Source organism: Arachis ipaensis, chromosome B1 (assembly GCF_059453495.1).
Source record: "Arachis ipaensis isolate K30076 ecotype BB chromosome B1, ASM5945349v1, whole genome shotgun sequence".
In the NCBI taxonomy this organism is placed as follows: Eukaryota; Viridiplantae; Streptophyta; class Magnoliopsida; order Fabales; family Fabaceae; genus Arachis; species Arachis ipaensis.
The window spans coordinates 1,951,509-1,971,889 of NC_142436.1; the positions used below are offsets into that span (position 1 = coordinate 1,951,509).

General features: G+C 32.4%; 1 protein-coding gene across 1 annotated transcript; it reads right to left on the reverse strand.

The window, feature by feature from the left end:
* Nucleotides 1-213: 213 nt before the first annotated feature.
* On the reverse strand, nt 214-13,787 carry CALS7 (glucan synthase-like 7). Its single transcript, XM_088500801.1, has 43 exons — nt 12,984-13,787; nt 11,705-11,805; nt 11,482-11,594; nt 11,304-11,391; nt 11,097-11,207; nt 10,833-10,979; nt 10,613-10,696; nt 10,452-10,543; nt 10,231-10,354; nt 9,841-9,975; nt 9,672-9,748; nt 9,469-9,556; nt 9,158-9,286; nt 8,939-9,056; nt 8,501-8,832; nt 8,369-8,421; nt 7,895-7,955; nt 7,552-7,636; nt 7,423-7,472; nt 7,226-7,312; nt 6,829-6,933; nt 6,602-6,696; nt 6,425-6,506; nt 6,161-6,324; nt 5,804-5,927; nt 5,614-5,717; nt 5,438-5,534; nt 5,195-5,346; nt 4,912-5,021; nt 4,720-4,836; nt 4,559-4,627; nt 4,278-4,467; nt 4,077-4,188; nt 3,813-3,935; nt 3,602-3,720; nt 3,394-3,477; nt 3,141-3,253; nt 2,835-3,064; nt 1,879-2,673; nt 1,732-1,782; nt 1,376-1,561; nt 734-995; nt 214-507 (listed from the first exon to the last, which is right to left on the reverse strand). The coding sequence occupies exons 1-42, from the start codon at nt 13,192-13,194 to the stop codon at nt 747-749; spliced, it is 5,757 nt and encodes a 1,918-aa protein (XP_088356927.1). The 5' UTR covers nt 13,195-13,787; the 3' UTR covers nt 214-507; nt 734-746.
* Nucleotides 13,788-20,381: the final 6,594 nt, after the last annotated feature.

Consider the following 20,381-nt stretch of genomic DNA (forward strand, 5'->3'; position numbering starts at 1 on the left):
ATAATATAAAAAAAAAAAATATTAGGATCAACATTTATTATTAATATTAACTAATATTTTAATTAATATTTTTTATATAATTTAAAATCAGGATTTAATATTTATGATTTAAGATTTAGAGTTTAGTGTTGAATAATTATATGTTTGGTTAACTAAAATCTAAAGTGAAAATGCAAACTACTAACATTGATCTTGATGTATAATAAAAGAATATTACAAAGAAATGCCTTGAATCTAATTAAATTGTAATGAAGAGTAAGGATTTCACCCTATGAACCTCTTTCTGTGGTAATTAATATATCATACATATACATAAAATGCTGATACAGATTTGCCATTTCATTTATAGTTTCTGCTTTAATCATTCATTCACTATTTATTTGTCATTCTGCCTCTCAGTCTATACAGTTTGAAAAGAAAAAGAATAAATAAACTATCCATCAGACTCTCCCAAAATTTTCTGACACAGGAGCTGATATGTCCTCAAATTGAAACTCTTGCAATTTCCTATAATCATTTAGAAAAAGAGATGGAATCAGTTAGAATAGTACCAAAGCAAATTAAAAGGCCTATTTGGTTTCTGGTTTCATTTTCAGTGTTTTCTATTTCGAGAATTTCGTGAACAAAAATAAGTACAGAAAGGCCAAAAGCACTGAAAATAACCACATGAATTGAAAACACAAACTAAAGCATGAAACAAAATAAAACTTGATTTTAAGTCTATCTTACTTACCAATCCAATAATGTCATTCAACTTTGTCATTTTTATCTGTGTCCCTCTTCCCAGCAAGGATCATAGAAATCTGAAGCCCTCTACTGAATGCTTGGTTGAAAAGCAAACGTGTTTGGAACTCAGAAACAAATGGGAACCATGACAAAGTTGCTATTGGCATGAAGATTAGAAGTCCCATTACATATTCATAAGCTCTAGAGAGCTCTTTCACTGAATCCCATAATCTAGCTCCCTTCAGGCATCCCCTGCATGCTTGCGCAATCTTTTATCGCGCGAAAAAGAAGGAACATGAGTGAGTGAATCAATTACTTCCTACATAGGCCTAAAGTTTCGGAATAGTGTAGAACATATAGCAAATTTTCTTCAACTGTGTGAGATTTTGCTTTTTAGAATCGATTCTGCGAAAACCGGTAGCTCCTTAAAAGTGATTCTGATAGAAAGTAAAAGAATTTAACTTTTGCTAGAATCAATTCTAGAGACTAATAGTTGGTTTTGCAAACTAGTAACCAAAATTGCATAAAAAATAACTGAAGTTGATTCCTGATAAGTAGAATTCTGATTTTAACTTTTAAGTAATAAACACAAACATGTAAAATCACCAAACATGCATGGTTTTGAAATATGTAGGAGTTTCAAACTTACCAGTATAAGGGCCCAACCGGAGGGCATGAAGGCAAGAACGGCGGCGAACAAATCTGATATGGTAAGTCCACACACCACAAATAGTACAGTCATGACTGACACGAAGCCGAGGAAGAGGAGTGCCTTGAGAATACGGAACATTAGCTGGAAATCAGTGCCAAATCTTCGTCTACCCATCGATACCATCTGATGTCCAAATAGAAATTCATACAAACAAATTGGTTAGGCTTAAACTAGAAGGAGAAACTCAGTTAATCTATAAATTTATTTATGATACTTTTGTACAAAGAAATTGGTTAGGCTTAAACTAGAAGAAATAACAATGAATTCATCAATCATGGATAAATCTTACATACCTTTAAGACAATAAGGACAATGACCAAAACTGCCCAAGAAAGTCCATATACCTACACAAGAAAAAATGTGATATATAACTAGGTGGTCTCAATAAAGCCAACAATCTGATTGATAGAATTAGAGAAGATATGAATGAGTTTGTCTACCCATAAAGTTCTGCTATGATGAGCAATATCAAGGTGGTAGACAATTCCATACTGATAAATAAAGAAGCGAAATGCGAGTATTATCTCAAGCAATTTGCCCCTTATATTTGAATATTTCAAGTGTTCATTCTCCTCATCCCACCAAGATTCCCAGCTTTTATCAGACGAGATACCGATACCACCACGATTTCCCATCCACCTTTTCCAATCAGTCCAATCATCCACAGTCTTTTGCCAATCAAAACCAGAAGGATTGAACAAGAATGGAGCAAACAACCAAGAAATTGCCAAAAACCACATTGAGAATGTGATGAACAGATAAAGTGAGGTGCGGTATGATGATCCATAAACTTCATAAACAATCAAAAGTATGAGTATCTCAAGACCCTTAACAAAGTGGCTCCGGGAATACATCCTATAGTTATCAGCAAACTTTGCATGGAAGACAACAAAACCACGGCCGGTCGGTCTGTACTTAGAGCCTCCATGTAAGAGAGTTCTTCCATAGTAATGAGCTTTTGTTCCAAGCTGGAAAGTAAAGAACACTGAGGCTAGTTGCAGCTGCATGATGATGAAATCACCCAAGGCGGTTCGGAATCCCTTCTCCAAACCAATTTCCATAACCATTGGCAGTACCAGCAGCAATCCCAACTGAACAACAGATTGAGTTGCCAAGGCCTGTTCAAGGGCTTTACTCTGCTGCATGATTGGACTTTGAAGAATTTCTTTTTCAACTCCACTCAATACCATGTATACTCGGCCGTATAAGAACACATAGACAGTTAACACAGTTATCTGATCAAGTCATGGCATAAAAGTACAAGAGTTAGCTTATTTATTAAGAAACTATACACTGTGATAAAAGTAGTTTCCTATCATGTCAAAGAAAACACCATCTAGTCCAAATTGAGCAAAGTTTCAAGGAAAATTTCCCAAAAGGATATTTTATTAATTACCATGCTGCTGAAATAGAAACCAACTGTTGTGAAGTAGAATGACAACATTCTGAAGAAGTCAAATCGTCGTCCAAGGCGATAAACATCTCGGCTAAGTGTTTGTTCTCCATTTCCATTTGCAACCTTAGCCTCAAAGAGTGATATCTGATTCATTCCCACGTCACGCCCCTTACCAACTTGTATGTACTCATGATGAGTGATGAATCCGTTTCGTAGCGTTGAATTGAACCCTATCAAAGATAAGCACAGTTAGTAAAAGATTCAGTAAGTTGGATACACAATTTCTACTCAGTAACCTGGATGTACCTGAAAATATATCCTCACTCAAGTTTATGACTTTTGATGCTTTACTTATGCCACCTCTTGTTAAGTGGAAGATTCTGTCAAATATGTCAGGATGGCCATAGTGAAATCGAACCCTGCAAATTTAAGAACATGTATTCCTTGTAAGAAAAGTTTTTTTCAAGTTATTACAAATTATGTATAATTCAGTGTTTTCTCTGATAATAACTTACACTTTGTATCACATTGGAAGGTAGTTCATGACATTGGTACTAACCTTAAAGGATTTGCCAATATTCGTTGGCCGATGGTCACAAAGCTAGTCTCCTGGTTTGACATAAACCAAGCAAGTGATGAAACACTGCAAAGTAAGAAACAGTAAGCACTGACAATAAGTACCCTTTAAATGCTTGATTAAACATGAGAAATAAATAAATAAAAACATTTATGGTTTCTTTATCATGAAATAAGTAAAAGTTTAATACCTTCCAGTAAAAATATGCTCTCTTAGACCCAATATGGTAGGTCGTCTTCGTCCACTATGATCTTTTCGGAATTCTTCCAACACATTTCTCATTTTGAATGCTTCTTCATAGTAATTATCCTTTAGAATATAAAGGAGAAAGTAAGAGTGCTGAACTACATAGAAAATAAATACCACTTAACACATTAAATTTAACTCCAAAGAAAACTTACTTGATTCATGTCTATGGTCTGCAAGGCTTCACCACGAGTGAATATAATGGCATGGTTTTGATTTTCAGGTTTCCCTTCACCAATCTCAACTGGTAAACCCGGAAGCTTGATGCGATATACTTCCTATTAATCAACATAAAACCATTTCTTAACCAGGAAACTTGTACAAACATTTTTCAACTAGGTCCTTTTATCCTTTTCTTAGAAAATTTAGGTGAATCATAATTGGAAAATGAGACTTCAAACTTGAACATTTGTTCATACCTCATCATACTTTTCACCTCCTTTGACAAGAACTGAGTAATAAACTTTCTGTGATTTCCCTTCCTTTGCCTCTTCCACTTCATCTATGTAGGCAACACGAAGCGCTGAATTCCTACACGGTATATTCCATTACTTCATTGAGAATCACTTTGTTATATTAAGTACATCTATATAGTTTGGAAAATGGTATAGTTGACTCACTCTAACATCAGGCCAAGAATGTTAGTATAGCTACTTCTCTCTTTGGGATTCTTGGATTTCTTTTGAGCACCATAGACTTGGCAAGAAACAACATAGGTGAACTTCAAATCAGCCAAAGCCTGTGCATATTCAAAGAGCCCCTTCTTATCTTTATCTTGAAAATCTGTTGTCCGGAAGCCGCTAAATATAGCTGCAAGGAAGAAAAAAAACATATTGTACTTCATTCTTAAGGAATGGAGTTGCACTATGAATTAGAATTTGTAATAAAGGAGATAACTGACCATTGTCTCCAGCATATTCCAGGAAACATTGAAGAATCAAAGCTTCCCTATAATACATCATTCCTCTCACTAGCAGAAACAAAATGAAAATCAACATTTGAATTGGAAACCATATACAAATTTAGTAATAAAAGTTATCATTGTTCAATATGATCAAAGACCTGTTCGAAAGAGTGTCTGTCCTCTGTAAGATGCCCATTGTGTCTTGAAGTCATTCTTATCCTCATCACTCTCAACTTTCAAGTCATTAAGCCGCTCATGGAAATTACGCCATTCATCTACATTGCTTTAGAAATGAGTGAAGATGTACTGAGGAGAAAACAAAATAGGTGAGAAAATAAATCCAAACTCACCAGGGTATATCTTTCTTAAGTAGAATAAGATTGATATCCCATCTTCATTTTCCTTATTGAGTTCCTCAATCGAATATCGAACATCTTCTTTGTAATATGGTGTCAAAACACTAAAGAAAAAGCTTACATAAGTTCCAATCATAGTAGCATCAGTTAAAAATAAACAAACATTATGTGCCTTTACTATTTAAGAACTTAGGAGAGTTGGCACTTGCCATTTTTCAATATTCATTCGATTTTTTCCACTTTCATGTCAATAAATTAGTTAATCAAAATGACTAACCTGAAGGACAACATGTTTCGAACTTTGGGAGCCTTCGGCATATTCATGAATAAGGAATTTGCAAAGAATGTGATACGGCGGCGGGCATCAAGATTTTGAGGCACATTTATGGCTGATTCCTTTACTGTTAAAAGCAAATGAAGCCTAATAACCTACAAAGAAGAAACAAAGACTTAGTAAACAAAATCACAATTGAAAAAGAATAATGCAGCGAATCAACCAGAGTGTATTTGTGAAGACTACCTTCTCCTTCACTGATTTGTTGACAGTAAAATAGGTGTCTATGTTGACAAACCTCTGTCCTCTTTCTCTGGTGTTGAGACGAAGATTTTCCATGACTCTGGAGAAAGCAAAACCAGATCAACATCATAATGCAGCACTTATTGTGATGTTTAATATATATAAAGTTTTGAACATACAAATAGCCATCAAGCATAACATCTTGTAAGATAATTTCTACAATATCCTGCAGAACATTGACTATCTGGGGCTTCAGTGTCTCGAGTTTGTCGTCTTCAGCTCGCTGCCAATGAGAATGAAAAGACAGTGTTATAAAGACTTCAAAGGGTCTATATAGGAAACTGAGATATTCTGAGAGGAAAGAGTTACCAATAGAGTTAGGAATTTCTCCAATTTCTCACTAAGTGAAGGCAAACCACTCATCTTGAATTCCTTGACAAATGTGTGTTCTTGTATGCTCCATTCAACTTTATCACAAATATGGTTTACAATCCTATCACAATACATGGAAGACGTTGAATAATCAAGAGGATTCCGGTAAAAGCAGAAAGAAAGTTACTGTTTGGTTTATGTTTTCACATTTTGAGAAGAAAAAAGTTGAAAACAATAAAATCATGTTTTCTAATTTCGCGAAATCCTAACAACAATACTAAAAATGAAATCAGGAAATAAAAATAGAGACTAAATATGTAAGCACCCGAGATAGTGATATCTTTTTTTCCTTACATCTTATCTTCCTCATCTTGCAGGAGGTTATAAATGATATCCTTGAGAGTTTCATAGCATTCGACGACTGCCGAATACATGTAGCTATCATTCATAATCTTTTTGAAGAGCTCACTGTCGTCCTCCTTCTTATAATCTTTTGCCATGTCAAGGGCTATAGGAATCTGTACATATTAAAGAGACTTAAAACAGAAGCAAAATTTGCTGCAATCCAATTATAGTACCTTCTAGATCACGAGGAGTGAATCGAAAATATTAATGTACCTTACTGGCAAGCAAGAATGGAGGCCATTGGATGACAGAAACATCACTTGAACTGTAAGGAACAAGAAGCAAATCTCTATCCCTGGAAAAATCATAGTCAAGAGATATAATCAAAATTTAAGAGCTTGAGATTCATGCATATTATGCAAGATGCGGATACTATGCAGAAGTTCGAACCTGTTACTGATCAGGTCTTCTTCTCTCATTGAATTTATAAACTCATTCCAAACCTGAGAAAAGTATGCAATATTTCTCCGTCCATACGTTTCATCCTGCCGCGAAAAATTGTTTGCTTCATCAGCAAGGTATTTAGACTAGCAATAAATATCTAGAATCTATCTAGGTAGTTATATATAATTGCATCATATGAGCAAGTACTGAATTTTGAGATATGAATGCAGCACCACTTCCTCATGTATAGTCTTTCTGCTTCTTCCGGGCAAAAAACATCCACTGAAAGCTTGTGGCACGGATTCAAATCTCGAGCGGAGCATTCCAAGAGTCCTTATCTAAGATATGAAAAGAATGATAAAATAACACAATGAACAAAAGCATTATTATCTATAGTACTATTACCACAAGCAAAAATATCAATTTTTTTTCAAAAGAAAATCATGTTAAGGTGAGACCTTTAATAAGATAGCATACTAGCATTGAATTTAAGGTTAATTTTTGTTTTCAATTTCAATAAAACTCGATACTGCAACTTCCTTTTTATTTTCTTTCCCCAGGATAAAACAAGAATCCTGTCAAGTAAAGAGGAATCCGAAAATATCGTTCCAATAAAAAATTGCTACTAACCTCACCCAAATGGCTGAAGGCTCCAACAATTCCACCAAATAGAGTGGCATAAATGGCATACCATATTTGAGTATCCATAAAATAAACCTATACATAATAGAACATAAAAATAAGGGAATGAATTATATCAAAATGTGAAAACCAAAGCATTGGAACAAAGAGTTTTCGTTCAGAAATTCCATGTCTACTGAACTCACCAGGACAATTGGAGCCCAAATTGCAATCACAATGAAAATGTTGTGAGTCTCTGTAGCACTTACAAAATGTGAGTTAAGGTAGATATACTAACAGAAAATGTAGTACAAATAGTGAAATAAAATGCTTACCATTTTCTGGAAAGAACTCATACCACTGGTAGTTATCAATAGACATTCCCATTATCAATTTTGTTGGTTCAACAAGAGGATTTATCTATTGAAAGATAAGTTCAGTATATCAGAGAAACAAATTAAATGAGGTTAACTTATAAAATATATTTTGTGATTTTCACACAAGCATATCTGTTTGAAACTTTTTTACGCCAACAGTGCATCAAATTAAATCCTAAAGAAAAGAGTTTAACAGTTCATAAAACGGGGAATTGATTCCACTATCTTATATTTCTGCATAAACTCACTATAGAAGATCCATATTTTTAAGAAACTGCAGTAAAATTTGGAGACATAATACCTCCACATAGTAGCTGAATGCAAGCTTGCTAAGTAGTAGCATTATCCAAAATAAGGTATACCTGCCATAACGAAGTACAATCATATACTTTAATACCAAACTATATGGAGAGTCGAACTTTATTATAGAAGCAGCATATATGTGTCAAAGAATTCAATATCGAATCTTTAGTCGATCAATAGGGGGATAAAAAAAATGGCCCAAAAATAGAACATTTGTGTCTACAATGTAGTGACCGAAAAGTTTCAGAAATAATATGGTGAAAACTTGAACAGCAAGTACATAGATATATTCTTCATCAAGTCTTTTAACTAGAATGGTGAAGTTTCTCACAAAACTTATATAGTAAACTATGTTCAATATAACAAAAACAATGGTAGTTATGCATTTATGCTCATCCTTCTGACTTCTGAATTCCATATCTTGAAAAACTTGGTGATAAATAAAAGAAATTTATAAGATTTTCACACTTACTTCAGTAGTGACAACATGTTCTCATGCATTCCCCTTCCTACATATAATTTTGGCTGCAGTAAAGTCATTGTTAGACACATAACATTTAATTAGAAAAAAAAAATGCAAAGACTAATAGCTTGTGCTACTCACCTGAGCCCACCACATTAAGAGTGTGATGAGTCGCATATTAGATCGCTCCAACTTTCGCCGCAGAGGTGGAAGGAAAAAGAGTAATACAGACACTATGTTTGGCAACATATATAGTAGAACCATGTAGGTGTAAAGTGACTGGTCACCCCAATGCCCTGCCCAACTGGTGAAAAATCTTATGAGCTCTGGCGGATTCTGCACCGAGCTAGAATAACTTACTGGCAGAACAACCACCCAGACAGCTGCCGCCACGAATTTCAGAAAATATCGAAGCAACTGAGTGAACTTCATATTCTTCAATGCACTCAAGGTGAGTATAATATCCAGGGAGACTGAAAATTTTCAATGAAGATGATATGAGTAAAAAGGTTAGTAAATCATAATACAAAGAAGACAATAAAACAAAGAAAAGCTGAAACATATAATAAGATTGAATACCTTGCAGAAAATTGAGAATAGCATATGTAATGAATATACTCATAACATTTCTGAAGGCATCAGTGTCAAGAAACACCCCAACAGGTCCCAAGGTACTCCATGCAATAATAATCATAGCCTGAAAACAAATATTAATTCATGTGGTGAAGTTCCAAGACTTAACTACAAGTCTTAGTATGAAGGTCAAGACTATTAACAGGTCCCAAGAATTATGATCACCTGTAAAGCCAATATAAAGAATATCCACATTCGATCAAAACTCCTATACAGATGCAAAAATGTACGAACTTCAACAAAATTTGTTTTCGGCTTCTTTTTCCCAGGAACTGAGCTAGCTTGGCTACGGCCCTGCCATTAGCATTTATATTTGAATAAAGTTCTTTAACAAAGTAATGAAAATTTAAATATTGTAATGTGATCAAGGCAAATCATAGTTATTAGCCATGAAAAGTAAAACACAAGGAAGCTGCTTAAACACAAGTTGAAACATCACAAATACAGACAGTAAAATAAAAGACAGAATGACAAACATGATGTGCTGTTTGAATCTCATCCGAATGCCTAAAGAAATCTGCATCACGATTCATCGGCCATCCTAACTTAAAACACCTGTCAGACCTGGAAAATTACAAATTTCAAACTTCAAGTTATTCGAATGCATGCAAAATAGTTTTTAGCACTGTTTTGTGTGTTGTAATAACTTTGATAAGTAGAAGTTCGGCGGAACATTTACCAAAAGTATTCATTAAGATCATCATAATTTCTCCAGTTGGAATGACTAGCCTTGCCTTTGTTGTTTCTCTTTGCTTCCTTTTTCACCAAGTAAAGAAAAAGAGCTTCAGGAGCATACACTTGAAAACATAACAGCAAAACTGATCCAATTATTGATGTGTCAAACATACCTTGGCTAAAACTTCATATATAGGAGTTATGACTTCCCTGAGAAAAAGCTCATCACTTTCTGCAGCTTTTAAGAACACCTCCCCACTGACAGCATCGACATTGCCATGTAAAATCCCATAGACATCACGGCACATCTTTGGAGGGGGACAAAAAAGAGAAACACACAAGAAAGAGGGGTTATGAACATGGTTTAAAATAGTCAAATATGGAAGCATCACATGTAATACCATGGCAGCAAGAATTGCAGTATAATGATGGTTTAAAAGTGTTATCATAAAATGTGTTTACTAAAAAGCATTAGAACATTATAGGCTTAAGATACTAGAATCTTGTGAATCAGAAAATAATGCTATGTTGTTATAATGTATAGACTGTTAGAGTAAACTTACATGATGGAAAATATAGCAAAGACATTCCGGCATAAACCGAATATTTGCAGCTTCTCCCCATATTAGAAGATAAAGTGCAATGTAAATGAGTTGTGACCTTTGTCTATCATGTTCATCTGGATACCTATAGTGTTAAAAAGAAATTTGCATTCACAAAAGTAAATCAATGTGCTCATTGTTATACAAACATCATATTAATCACAATTAAATCAGTTGATTACCTAAGATTGGATTTACAACGAACATAATGACACCATGACTCATAATTTTTGAAGATCTTTGCTGCTAACTTGTCTACAGTTTCATCATCAAGCTGCAACAAGCTTCTTATTAGTTTTCATCATTATAATACATGATTAAAACATAAAATCACAATGTTCACCTCTTCAGATGCAGCCTTATTCCTTATATTCATATTGGCAAGTAATAGTATAAGGTGCTCCCTTTGATTTGCCACATTTCCTTTCTTTTTATAACAAACAAAAACATCAAAACCAGAATATCAGATGATTCATCAAAACAAGTATAATTTCGGAACAAAAGAGAGATTCGAATTCACAACTTCTAGCATACAATGAATAAAGAAATAAAGAAATCATTACCTGAAAGCCAAAAATATAGGAAATCCAATCAAGTATATCATTAACTTTCTTATAATGTGTTGGGTGTGTTGAACCATCTCTAGGGACATCATGACGAATCGGTGGAAGATGATCCACCCGGCGTAAAGCATTGAGTGCTGCTTGAATCTATAATTTCAAGGAAAAGAAAAGCCAAACAGATAAAGAAAAGGGTAAGTTTCAGGAAAATTATATCACTAGTAAAAGCAAAACCAACAATGCATGTATCTCTAGAGTCATACAAACCTCAGGAAAATCCATGATTGCTGGTTTAACACCAACAGCATATAATGGAAGAATGTTATAGTGTTCATATTCTCCTCTTTTACTCTCAACATCCGCGGAATATCTTCTTGTCTGGTAATAAAACAACATCCTAAGCCTATAAGCCAATTGCATTTAAAAGTATTCGACGAATTCAAGTCATGGTAACATAATCTAGACGAAGCACACCTTCTCCTCAATGCTTTGTGCAGGTACCATAGCCTTCAGCACTTCATACAATACAGTTGCAATCTGAACATTTTTAGCCATCTCCTCCCTTCAAGAACAGCTCATAAGAATTAAGACATGATAATAAATCACACAATTCACAGAACTTGCAAGCATAGAAGTTTATATCAGTCCTCACGGTTTCTGAGTATTTTCTCCATCCCGAATTCTTGTCTCATAGAAATATTGGTAGTATGTTTGCAGTTCCCTAGCATCACTTTTATTTGTCATACTTTCTGTAATTTCTCCTTCCTGAAACCAAGATTTTTACTTTTTTATGAACAATGTTTTAACATATCAACCATTAGGACCATTTTTTTAGTGGATTGCAAACAGAAACAAAAGAAGTTTAACTGGTCTACCTTTTCAAGTCTGTGCAACAGGTAGGTCTTGAACTGTCGAACACCACGACCGCTTGATGTAGGATCCATGTTATGAGCCTTCTCAAATGCATGGAAGCGACCTAATCAAACAAAGAAAGAAACTGACCAGTATCAAATACTCTCCTTTTCAAATATAAATTAGAACCACCTTTGCTATGTGTTGCATTGTCGTCTATGATTATTAGACTTCGACTTTGAACTTGTGTTTGCAATCAGAGACTAACTGTTCTGGAATCAGAATATGATTTCAGCCTGATGCTTTACAATCATTTAGTTTTACTTCCCTCTGGATTCTATTTGGATTATGCAGAACTCTATAAATTTAGGCTTGCAGAAGCAGCTAAAGCAAGAAGCAACTTTATTCATAGAAAAAAAAGTTCATTATGCTGCTTGAAGTGAACATTCATTAGCAGAAATCTAGGTGCCGCATTTGCAGAGAAAATTTCTCAAGTCAATAGTAAATTAACATAAGTCAGACAACTTTACATAAGTTAACACAAGGCTGAATGATTTCATAAAAACAAGATTCAAGTAATATAAAGTTCCCAGATATGTAGGGTGTCCTTAAATAGAGATGCTCTTTTTTCTTCTTCTTCTTCTTCTTCTTCTTCTTCTTCTTCTTCTTCTTAGCTTAGTAAGAGATGCTTATTTAGAACTCAATAAACATTTCACATTACATTCATTAATTTTCATTTGGAATTATGATTGTTTCTACATTTCTGATCCCGAAAATGGAAGGATTTTTTTTTTCTTATAGACAGGGGTCATCCAAAGGTTTAGGATCCATGATCATATCACTATGAAGATCCAAATCACCCTCCAAAATTATGCATTTCATTCTCCAACAAGATAAGCATTAAAGATCTGCTGAAAATCCTTATAATTATTTTATTTGTAAAGGATGATTCTTATAAATTTAATCAGTTTCTTTTGATCAGCTTCAGTGATATTAGTGGAAATGACAAGGGAACTTCTTAATATTTCTTGATTAATCAAATAAAAGAGAGATATATTGTTATCATGCAATACAGCAATAAAAATATTAGAATTTAACTGTTTTTGTCCTTGATTTTCATTTTAACAAGACATATTGCAAAGCAAAACAGTCCCCCAAATTCAATTAATATATTATATATGCAATTAGTAATATCTTTTTAACACTTCATGTACAATACTAAACACTATTCTATTTGCAATGATCATTTATCAATAAAAAAAAAGTGAGAAAAATGATAAATGGCCATTGAAGGAAACTCACAAAGATAAGCAACTCTGGGATTCTCTTCCTCAACCTCCATGGCAGCTCTGAGAATAGGAACAATAACAGCAAGTGAAGAAGGCACAATCTCACTGTCAACACCACCTTCCTCATTTGGAAGCTCCACAACCTTTGTTGCTGACCTTGTGAACCTTCTAGATGGTGGCCTTGGCACCCCATGAGGACCCTTTGTTCCACTGGTGCTTGCCATCACCACAACAACAACAACAGCAACAATGTGCTGTTCCTTAAGGTTGTTTTTCTTCTTCTTCTCCTTCTTCTTCTTCCCCCCTCAAAAAAAGTTTTGATTTTTTTGTTTCTCTTCTTCACCCAACAAGAACTCTTGGTTTTGTTGATTGAGTGAAGAGTTGGGGAAGCTAAAGTTAGCATCTTTTTGTATTGGGGGCTGTGAAGAAGGAACCAAAAAGATGGATACTTTGATTGGGAGAGTGGTTTTGGAATTGCTCTGATAACAAGGATTAAAAATTACAAAAAAAAAAAAACAGCACACAATTGAAAAAGAAAAGAGACATCACAGTGTGTTTCTGCTACTTTTCTTCTTTGCTTAGTGCTTTTGCTTTTGTAATATACAAAACATTAATTAATAAACAAACCAAAAAGATTAAAACAGTGATGAAGGATTGAAGGGTATGATGTTATGTAATGTAATGTGACTAACACATCAAACACTGCTTTTTTTAGAGGGAAAGTTTTTGTGATTGGGAGAACACTGTTGTTGTCTGAATATTCAAAATCTTATGAGGCAAGTAAGCTATCTAAGCTTCAGAGTTCGGAGATTCCTTCAATCTTCAATCATTTGGTTTTTGTTTTTTAAAAGGTTACGAGGATGATAGTTTAGGGAGTGTTTTACCATGAGAAATCCAGTTTTCTAGTCTACCATGGACCCCCAATTTATAAACCGTTAGATTAGATTACTTTTTCTCCTTTTATTCCTTGTTGTTGGATCATGAGACCAATTCCACTTGTGTTCAAACCTTAGTATAAAATAGAGTAATTTATCACTTTTTAGTTTTTACATAAAACATTTGAATGTTTGACAATTTTGATTTAGAAGGTGGAAACTCAGTGAACTTCAGGTGAAGTTGATAACTGAGAGTCGTTAGATGAAAATTTAGTCGAATCATTCAAATTATTTAACGGCTCTCAACTATCAACTTCACGTGAAGTTGACTAAGTTTTTACTAATTTAGAATGTCCATGTATCTATTCTTGAGCGAAATTAATATTTGATTAAAATTAATGCCTACATAAAAATTTAATATAACAATATTTGTAGCCAATTATGCTTTAAGATTGTTTTATTGTTTTAACAAAGAATATTAACACAATCATAATAGTGACCCAATTGAAAAATATATACAAACCAATTTCTAAGTAAATAATTATTATTATACATTTATTATTTTTAATAATGTTTGTTGTTTTAAAAAATTTGTTAGTATTTTCTATTGTTTTAAGAATTTGTTAGTAAGATCACAACAATGGCTCAATTCAAAAAACCTAACCAATTCTACCTACATAATCGCTACTGTTATTTTTAGTACTATTTGTTATCTTAAAAATTAAATTATTTAATAGTCTTCGTTATTTTAAAAATTGGCTAATACTCTTCATTGGGTCAGCATTATTTCATTTAGTAAGCTTCATGAAATTTTTTTTTTGTCTCAACCTAGCCACGATTATTTATGCAATAACTTTTACAGAAAAGCTCTGCATACAATACATGCCATTAGGGCTTGTATGCTTTACAAGTTAATTAACGAATAAACCCCAAAAATACAATACAAGATCTACGTTCTTCTTCTTCTTCTTTTCTTTCGTTTTTTGCTTTCTCTTTCTCGTTCTTCTTCTTCTTGCACGTTCTTCTTCCTCTTCTTCTTCTTTTTTTTTTTGTTTCTTACCTTCTCTTTCTCCTTCTTCTTCTTTTTGATGCACGTTATTCTTCTTTATTTACGTGATTTTCTCTCTGTTTTCTTTGTTTTTCTCTGTTTTCTTTCTGAAATATGCATAAGATGTACTTCAACAAATTTTGGGTGTATTTCTTAAATTTCTGTAATCCTTTGGGTGTATTTCTATAATCGTTTGAGTGAATTCCTGTAACCGTTTGGGTGTATTTCTATAATCGTTGGAGTGTATTTCTGTAATCGTTTGGGTGTATTTCTGAAGTTCTATTATCTTTAAATTTGGCAAAAAAATTGTTTTCATGGAGGAAGAAGAAGAAGAGTCGTTCATAATGTATGGTGAGTAGCGCGCTTTAGAAACAAGAAGTTATTGAATAACGTGCGTTTTATTTACTTATGAATGTGGAAGTGTGTAATGCGTTAATTAAGTGTAATGCATATATTTTATTGAACTTGTAAAATTTATAAGCCAAAAAAACTTGTATGTGTAGCAGACCTCTAACTTTTAAGGTTGTTTTATTGTTTTAATAATGAATACAATGCGATCACAATGGTGATCCAATTGAAGACTATTAACCAATCTCTAATTAAGTGTATAATCATTACACTATTTTTAGTAGTCTTTATTATCTTAAAAATTGACTAATAGTCTTCATTGTCTCATCATTGTTTCTTTTAGCAAATCTTCATTTAAAAAAATGGTTTCAACCTGACCAGTATATTTTTAAGATTAGTTTATTGTTTTAAGTTTTAACGAAGAATATTAAGATCTAATTTGAATAAATAGCTTAATTAAATTTATTTAAAAAAATAATTTAAATAATAAATATTTATATTAAAAGTAGTTTATAAATAAATTATTTTATATTTAGTTTTTTAATTTTAAAAATATTTATTTTTAAAAAAATATGATAAAAAATTTTTTATTATAAAAAAAATTATTTTTTTAATTTTTTTATAAATATTTAAATAATTTTTTAAAAAATTATAATTTAATTTTAAAAATTATACTAAATATTAATGCTACTGCGTTTCATAAATCAAAAACCCAAAGAAAAAACTTTTACAATTTTTCAAACGGAACAGTGGTGGCCTAATTAAAGAATATTAACCGACCTCTAAGCACATAATCACTACTATTATTTTTAGTAGTCTCTGTTATCTTAAAAATTGGCTAATATTCTTCATTGGCTCATCATTGTTTCTTTAATTTTAATAATCCTCATGAAAAGATATGCCTTAACCTAGCCTCTATTATATATCCAGTCACTTTTGAAATTGTTTTATTATTCATGAAAAATATTAACAGGATTATAACGGTGACCCAATTGAACAATACTAACTAATTTCTAAGTGCATAATTATTATTATGCTTTGTTATCTTGAAAATTGGCTAATACTCTTCATTGGCTCATCATTATTTTTTTTAGTAAGCTTCATGAAAAAAAAAAAAGTTGTCTCAACTTAGCCACTATTATTTATGCAATCACTCTTAAAATTGTTTTATTGTTTTAATGAAGACCAATAATGCGATCATAATGGTGTTCTAATTAAAGATTATTAACCAATCTCTAAGTACATAATCACTACTATTATTTTTAGTAGTCTTTGTTATCTTAAATAATTTAATTATTAATTTTTTAAAAATATTTTGGTAAAAATACAATTTAATCAATAAAAGAATAATTTATTAAAGAATATTTTGGTAAGCAAAATTTAATGATGAAAAATAAAATTTTTGTTAATGAGTATTTTTTTTAAAAAAATAATTTATTTTTTCTTAAAAAATGGATAAAGTTAACATTAGTTAACACAAAAAATTTAAAATGGATTAAAGATGAGGTTTCTTAAAAGTTAGAAGGAAAGAAAATGTACATTTATAAAATAGAGAAAAGGGGAGTATCATTTTAGCATCTCGTAAGAGAAGGAATGAAATTTTTTCTTCATTTTAAATATTTAAATTCATAATTTTCAATATAAATAAACAATCATAATTCTAGAGGGATATTATTCTAGTATTTTAAAAATTAACTATAAGAGTATTTTAATCTCCTTAATTAATATAAAATTAAAATTCTATATATATTAAGTAAAAGTAATATATGAATAAAAAATATTATACTAGAGATTAGAAATATATGTTTGATAATAAAATAATTACATTTATGATTTTAATATATCATATAATGTGGTTTGAATTAAATTGGATCCATCTAAAAAATAAAAATAAAATCCAATGCATGTAATTTGCAAAACAACAGAATCCAGTCAATATCGTGTACGATGCAAATTATTGATCAATCGAAAAGCTAATGATTTTAAACAAGAAAAAAATAAACTCTGATTTATTAAACCATGACAACAATAAAGATATCTCACGGCCTACAAATTTAGCCCAATAGAATATATAATTTAACTATAATTTTAGTTTTTATTATTTTATCTTATCTTATCTTTATCATTATCTTATCTTTATTTACTTTTATCTTTTATAGGCCAATACTTTATATATATTTAGTTTTATCTTTATAGTTTACAATTTTCAATAAAAAAAATTTTCATCTTTTCTTTTCTTTCATTATTCTTTCACAATTTTATTATCTTTGCATACTCCTTATGAACGTACTCTTTCTGTTTTATTATGGTATCAGAGCTCCTGACATCTATGGATAAACCAACTAACTCAACCCCTTCAACCTCCCTTCCCACTATGAATAATCAACGTCCCTACTCTGTCCTAGGTCAAGGAGAAAGAGCACACCAACAACTTCATCCGAAGCCTCTTTTGGATTTTTTGTCAACTCAACACTTTCCTTTCATAAGCACTTCCTTCGAATAAAAAAGCTCGTCCTTCAAACCAACTTGAGCTTTTGTCAAATCCAACTACTCGTTATCTTTGTTCTTTCAATACTTTTTCTATTGTTAACAATTTTTCAAATTGAGATTCATTCTTGAACACTTGGATCATTGATTATGGTGCCAGATCACATTGCATCAAATTTGTCTTGGTTTATTTCTTACACACAAATTTATCCTATTATTGTTCATTTACCAAATGGTTCTCAAATGTTTCTTATAAAGACATTGTTCAATTTTTGCCATCCTTGGTTCTTGATGTTCTTTATTTACCTCATTTCAACTTTAATATTATCTCGATCTCAAAAATTACTTCAGCACTCATATGTGAACTCACTTTTTCATCTTCTTTTTGCACTCTACAGAGCAACAATTTGGGAACGGTTGATTTGGGCAGAATGAGAGATGGATTATATGTCTTTGAACCCAATTTCGGTAAAAATTGATACACTACACATTCCATAAATTCCATCCAATCTCCACCCATTACACCTTCAAATATATGGCATTTTCATTTAGGACACCTTTCTAGACAAAGACTTAATCATTTACATAAACAATTTCCTTTTATTTCTATGCATCATGATGAGGCTTGTGACATTTGTCATCTTTCTAAGCAAAAGACACTTTCATTTTCTCAAAGTTTTAAAAGCCAATGCAAGTTTTAATTTATTACATTTTGATATTTGGGTCCGTTTCGACAAAATTCTATTCATAATCATAAATATTTTTTTACTATTGTTGATGATTTTAGCCGATTTATATGGGTTATTTTATTAAAATTAAAAGAAGTGCAAAATCATGTAAAAAAATTTATTACTTTAGTTAAAACACAATTCAACTCTAAAGTAAAAACTATTCGTTCCGATAATGGACCAGAATTTATTTTACATAATTTTTATGCTTCAAAGGGCATTATTCATCAACGTAGTTGTGTTAAAACTCCTCAACAAAATGGAAGGGTAGAACGCAAGTATCAACATATCTTGAATATGGATCGTGCTCTTATGTTTCAATCTAATTTACCACCATCTTTTTGGTCTTATGCTGTTAAACATGTTGTTTATTTACTTAACAGAGTTCCATCATCCGCAATTAATTTTAAAACACCATTTGAGATTTTATTCAATCATCCACCAAATTTATCATGACTTTAAAGTTTTTGGATGCTTATGTTTTGTTTCTATCCTAATGGCAAACATATTAAAATTTGATCCAAGAGCCAAAAAGGCTGTGTTTATTGGTTTTCAACATGGTTTTAAAGGATATATTGTTTATGTTTTAGAAGATAAAAGAATTGAGATTTCTAGAAACGTGATTTTTTATGAAATGATCTTGCCCATAGTCACAAAAAATGTCCAATTCCATACACTCAGACCAACATTGCCAAACACGCCTTCTCAAAAAAAGATTCAGTTAGTCTTTCAGTTGAACCCTCACCCATATCCATTGACCCAACTTCATCTAATTCTTTATTTTCTCCAACAACCTCTCCTTTTTCCTCACTGTCGTTTCCTAACCAAGTTGAACCCATGACCACCAAATCTCTCTCAAGGCACACATCCTTCTCTCCTTCCGCACTAGACACCAGTCCACCATCACCTTCTCATCCCCCGTCACCTTCTTCACCACCTGAGCAATCCCATCATCGTCATTCCGATCGGCCTCACTGTCCTCCAGCATATCTCTCTGATTACTTGTGTAATTCCTCTCTCATCCCTACAAATCAATCTCTCTCAAAGTGCAAGTATCATTTATCTTCAGTCACGTATTTTTCTTCTCTTTCATCTTTGCATAAAAAGTTTCTTTTATCTCTACATTCTGACGTTGAGTCAAAGTCTTTTAAGGACGCCAATCAACACTCTAATTGGCGTAGTGCTATGAAAGATGAGTTGGATGCTCTTGAGATGAATAAAACTTGGTGTCTTGTTGATTGCCTTGCAAGGGTTAAGCCGGTTGGCTGTAAATGGGTCTATCGCATCAAACGCAAGTCTGATGATTCAGTTGATCGATATAAAGTACGCCTTGTGGCTAAAGGGTTCACTCAAACGGAAGGTGTTGATTTCATGTAAACTTTCTCCCCTGTTGTCAAGCCTGCCACCATCAGATTAATTTTGGCATTGACCCCTATGAAGCATTGGCCCATACATCAGTTGGATGTCAATAATGCTTTCTTACATGGGGATCTTTTTTAGGATGTTTATATGACTCTGCCACCCGGATTTACATCTCCTCAATCGAATCAATGCTGTAAGCTACTAAAGTTACTGTATGGTTTACGACAATCTAGTCGTATGTGGTATGACAAACTTTCTCATCTTTTGCTATCTCATGGATATCAGCAGACCTCATTTGATTATAGTCTATTTGTTAAATTCACTGGTGCTCAAATTTCTATCCTTTTAGACTATGTTGACGATATTATTCTCATTGGTAATTCTATTTCTGAACTTGCTGCCATCAAGTCTATTTTTGCACCAACACTTCCGAATTAAAGATTTGGGTCCATTAAAATATTTTTTGGGTATTGAGGTTGCTCAAGCAGTGAAGGGAATTTGTTTATCTCAGAAAAAATATTGTCTTGATCTTTTGGAGGATTATGGTTTATTAGGTGCTAAAA

Coding starts and splice junctions, on each gene's coding strand:
- CALS7 (XM_088500801.1), bottom strand. CDS start 13,194: ATGGCAAGCACCAGTGGAACAAAGGGTCCTCATGGGGTGCCAAGGCCA. Junction 3,478..3,601: donor GAGCATATTTTTACTGGAAG/GTATTAAACTTT, acceptor CTTACTTTGCAG/TGTTTCATCACTTGCTTGGT. Junction 1,562..1,731: donor TTGTCCTTATTGTCTTAAAG/GTATGTAAGATT, acceptor TTTGGACATCAG/ATGGTATCGATGGGTAGACG.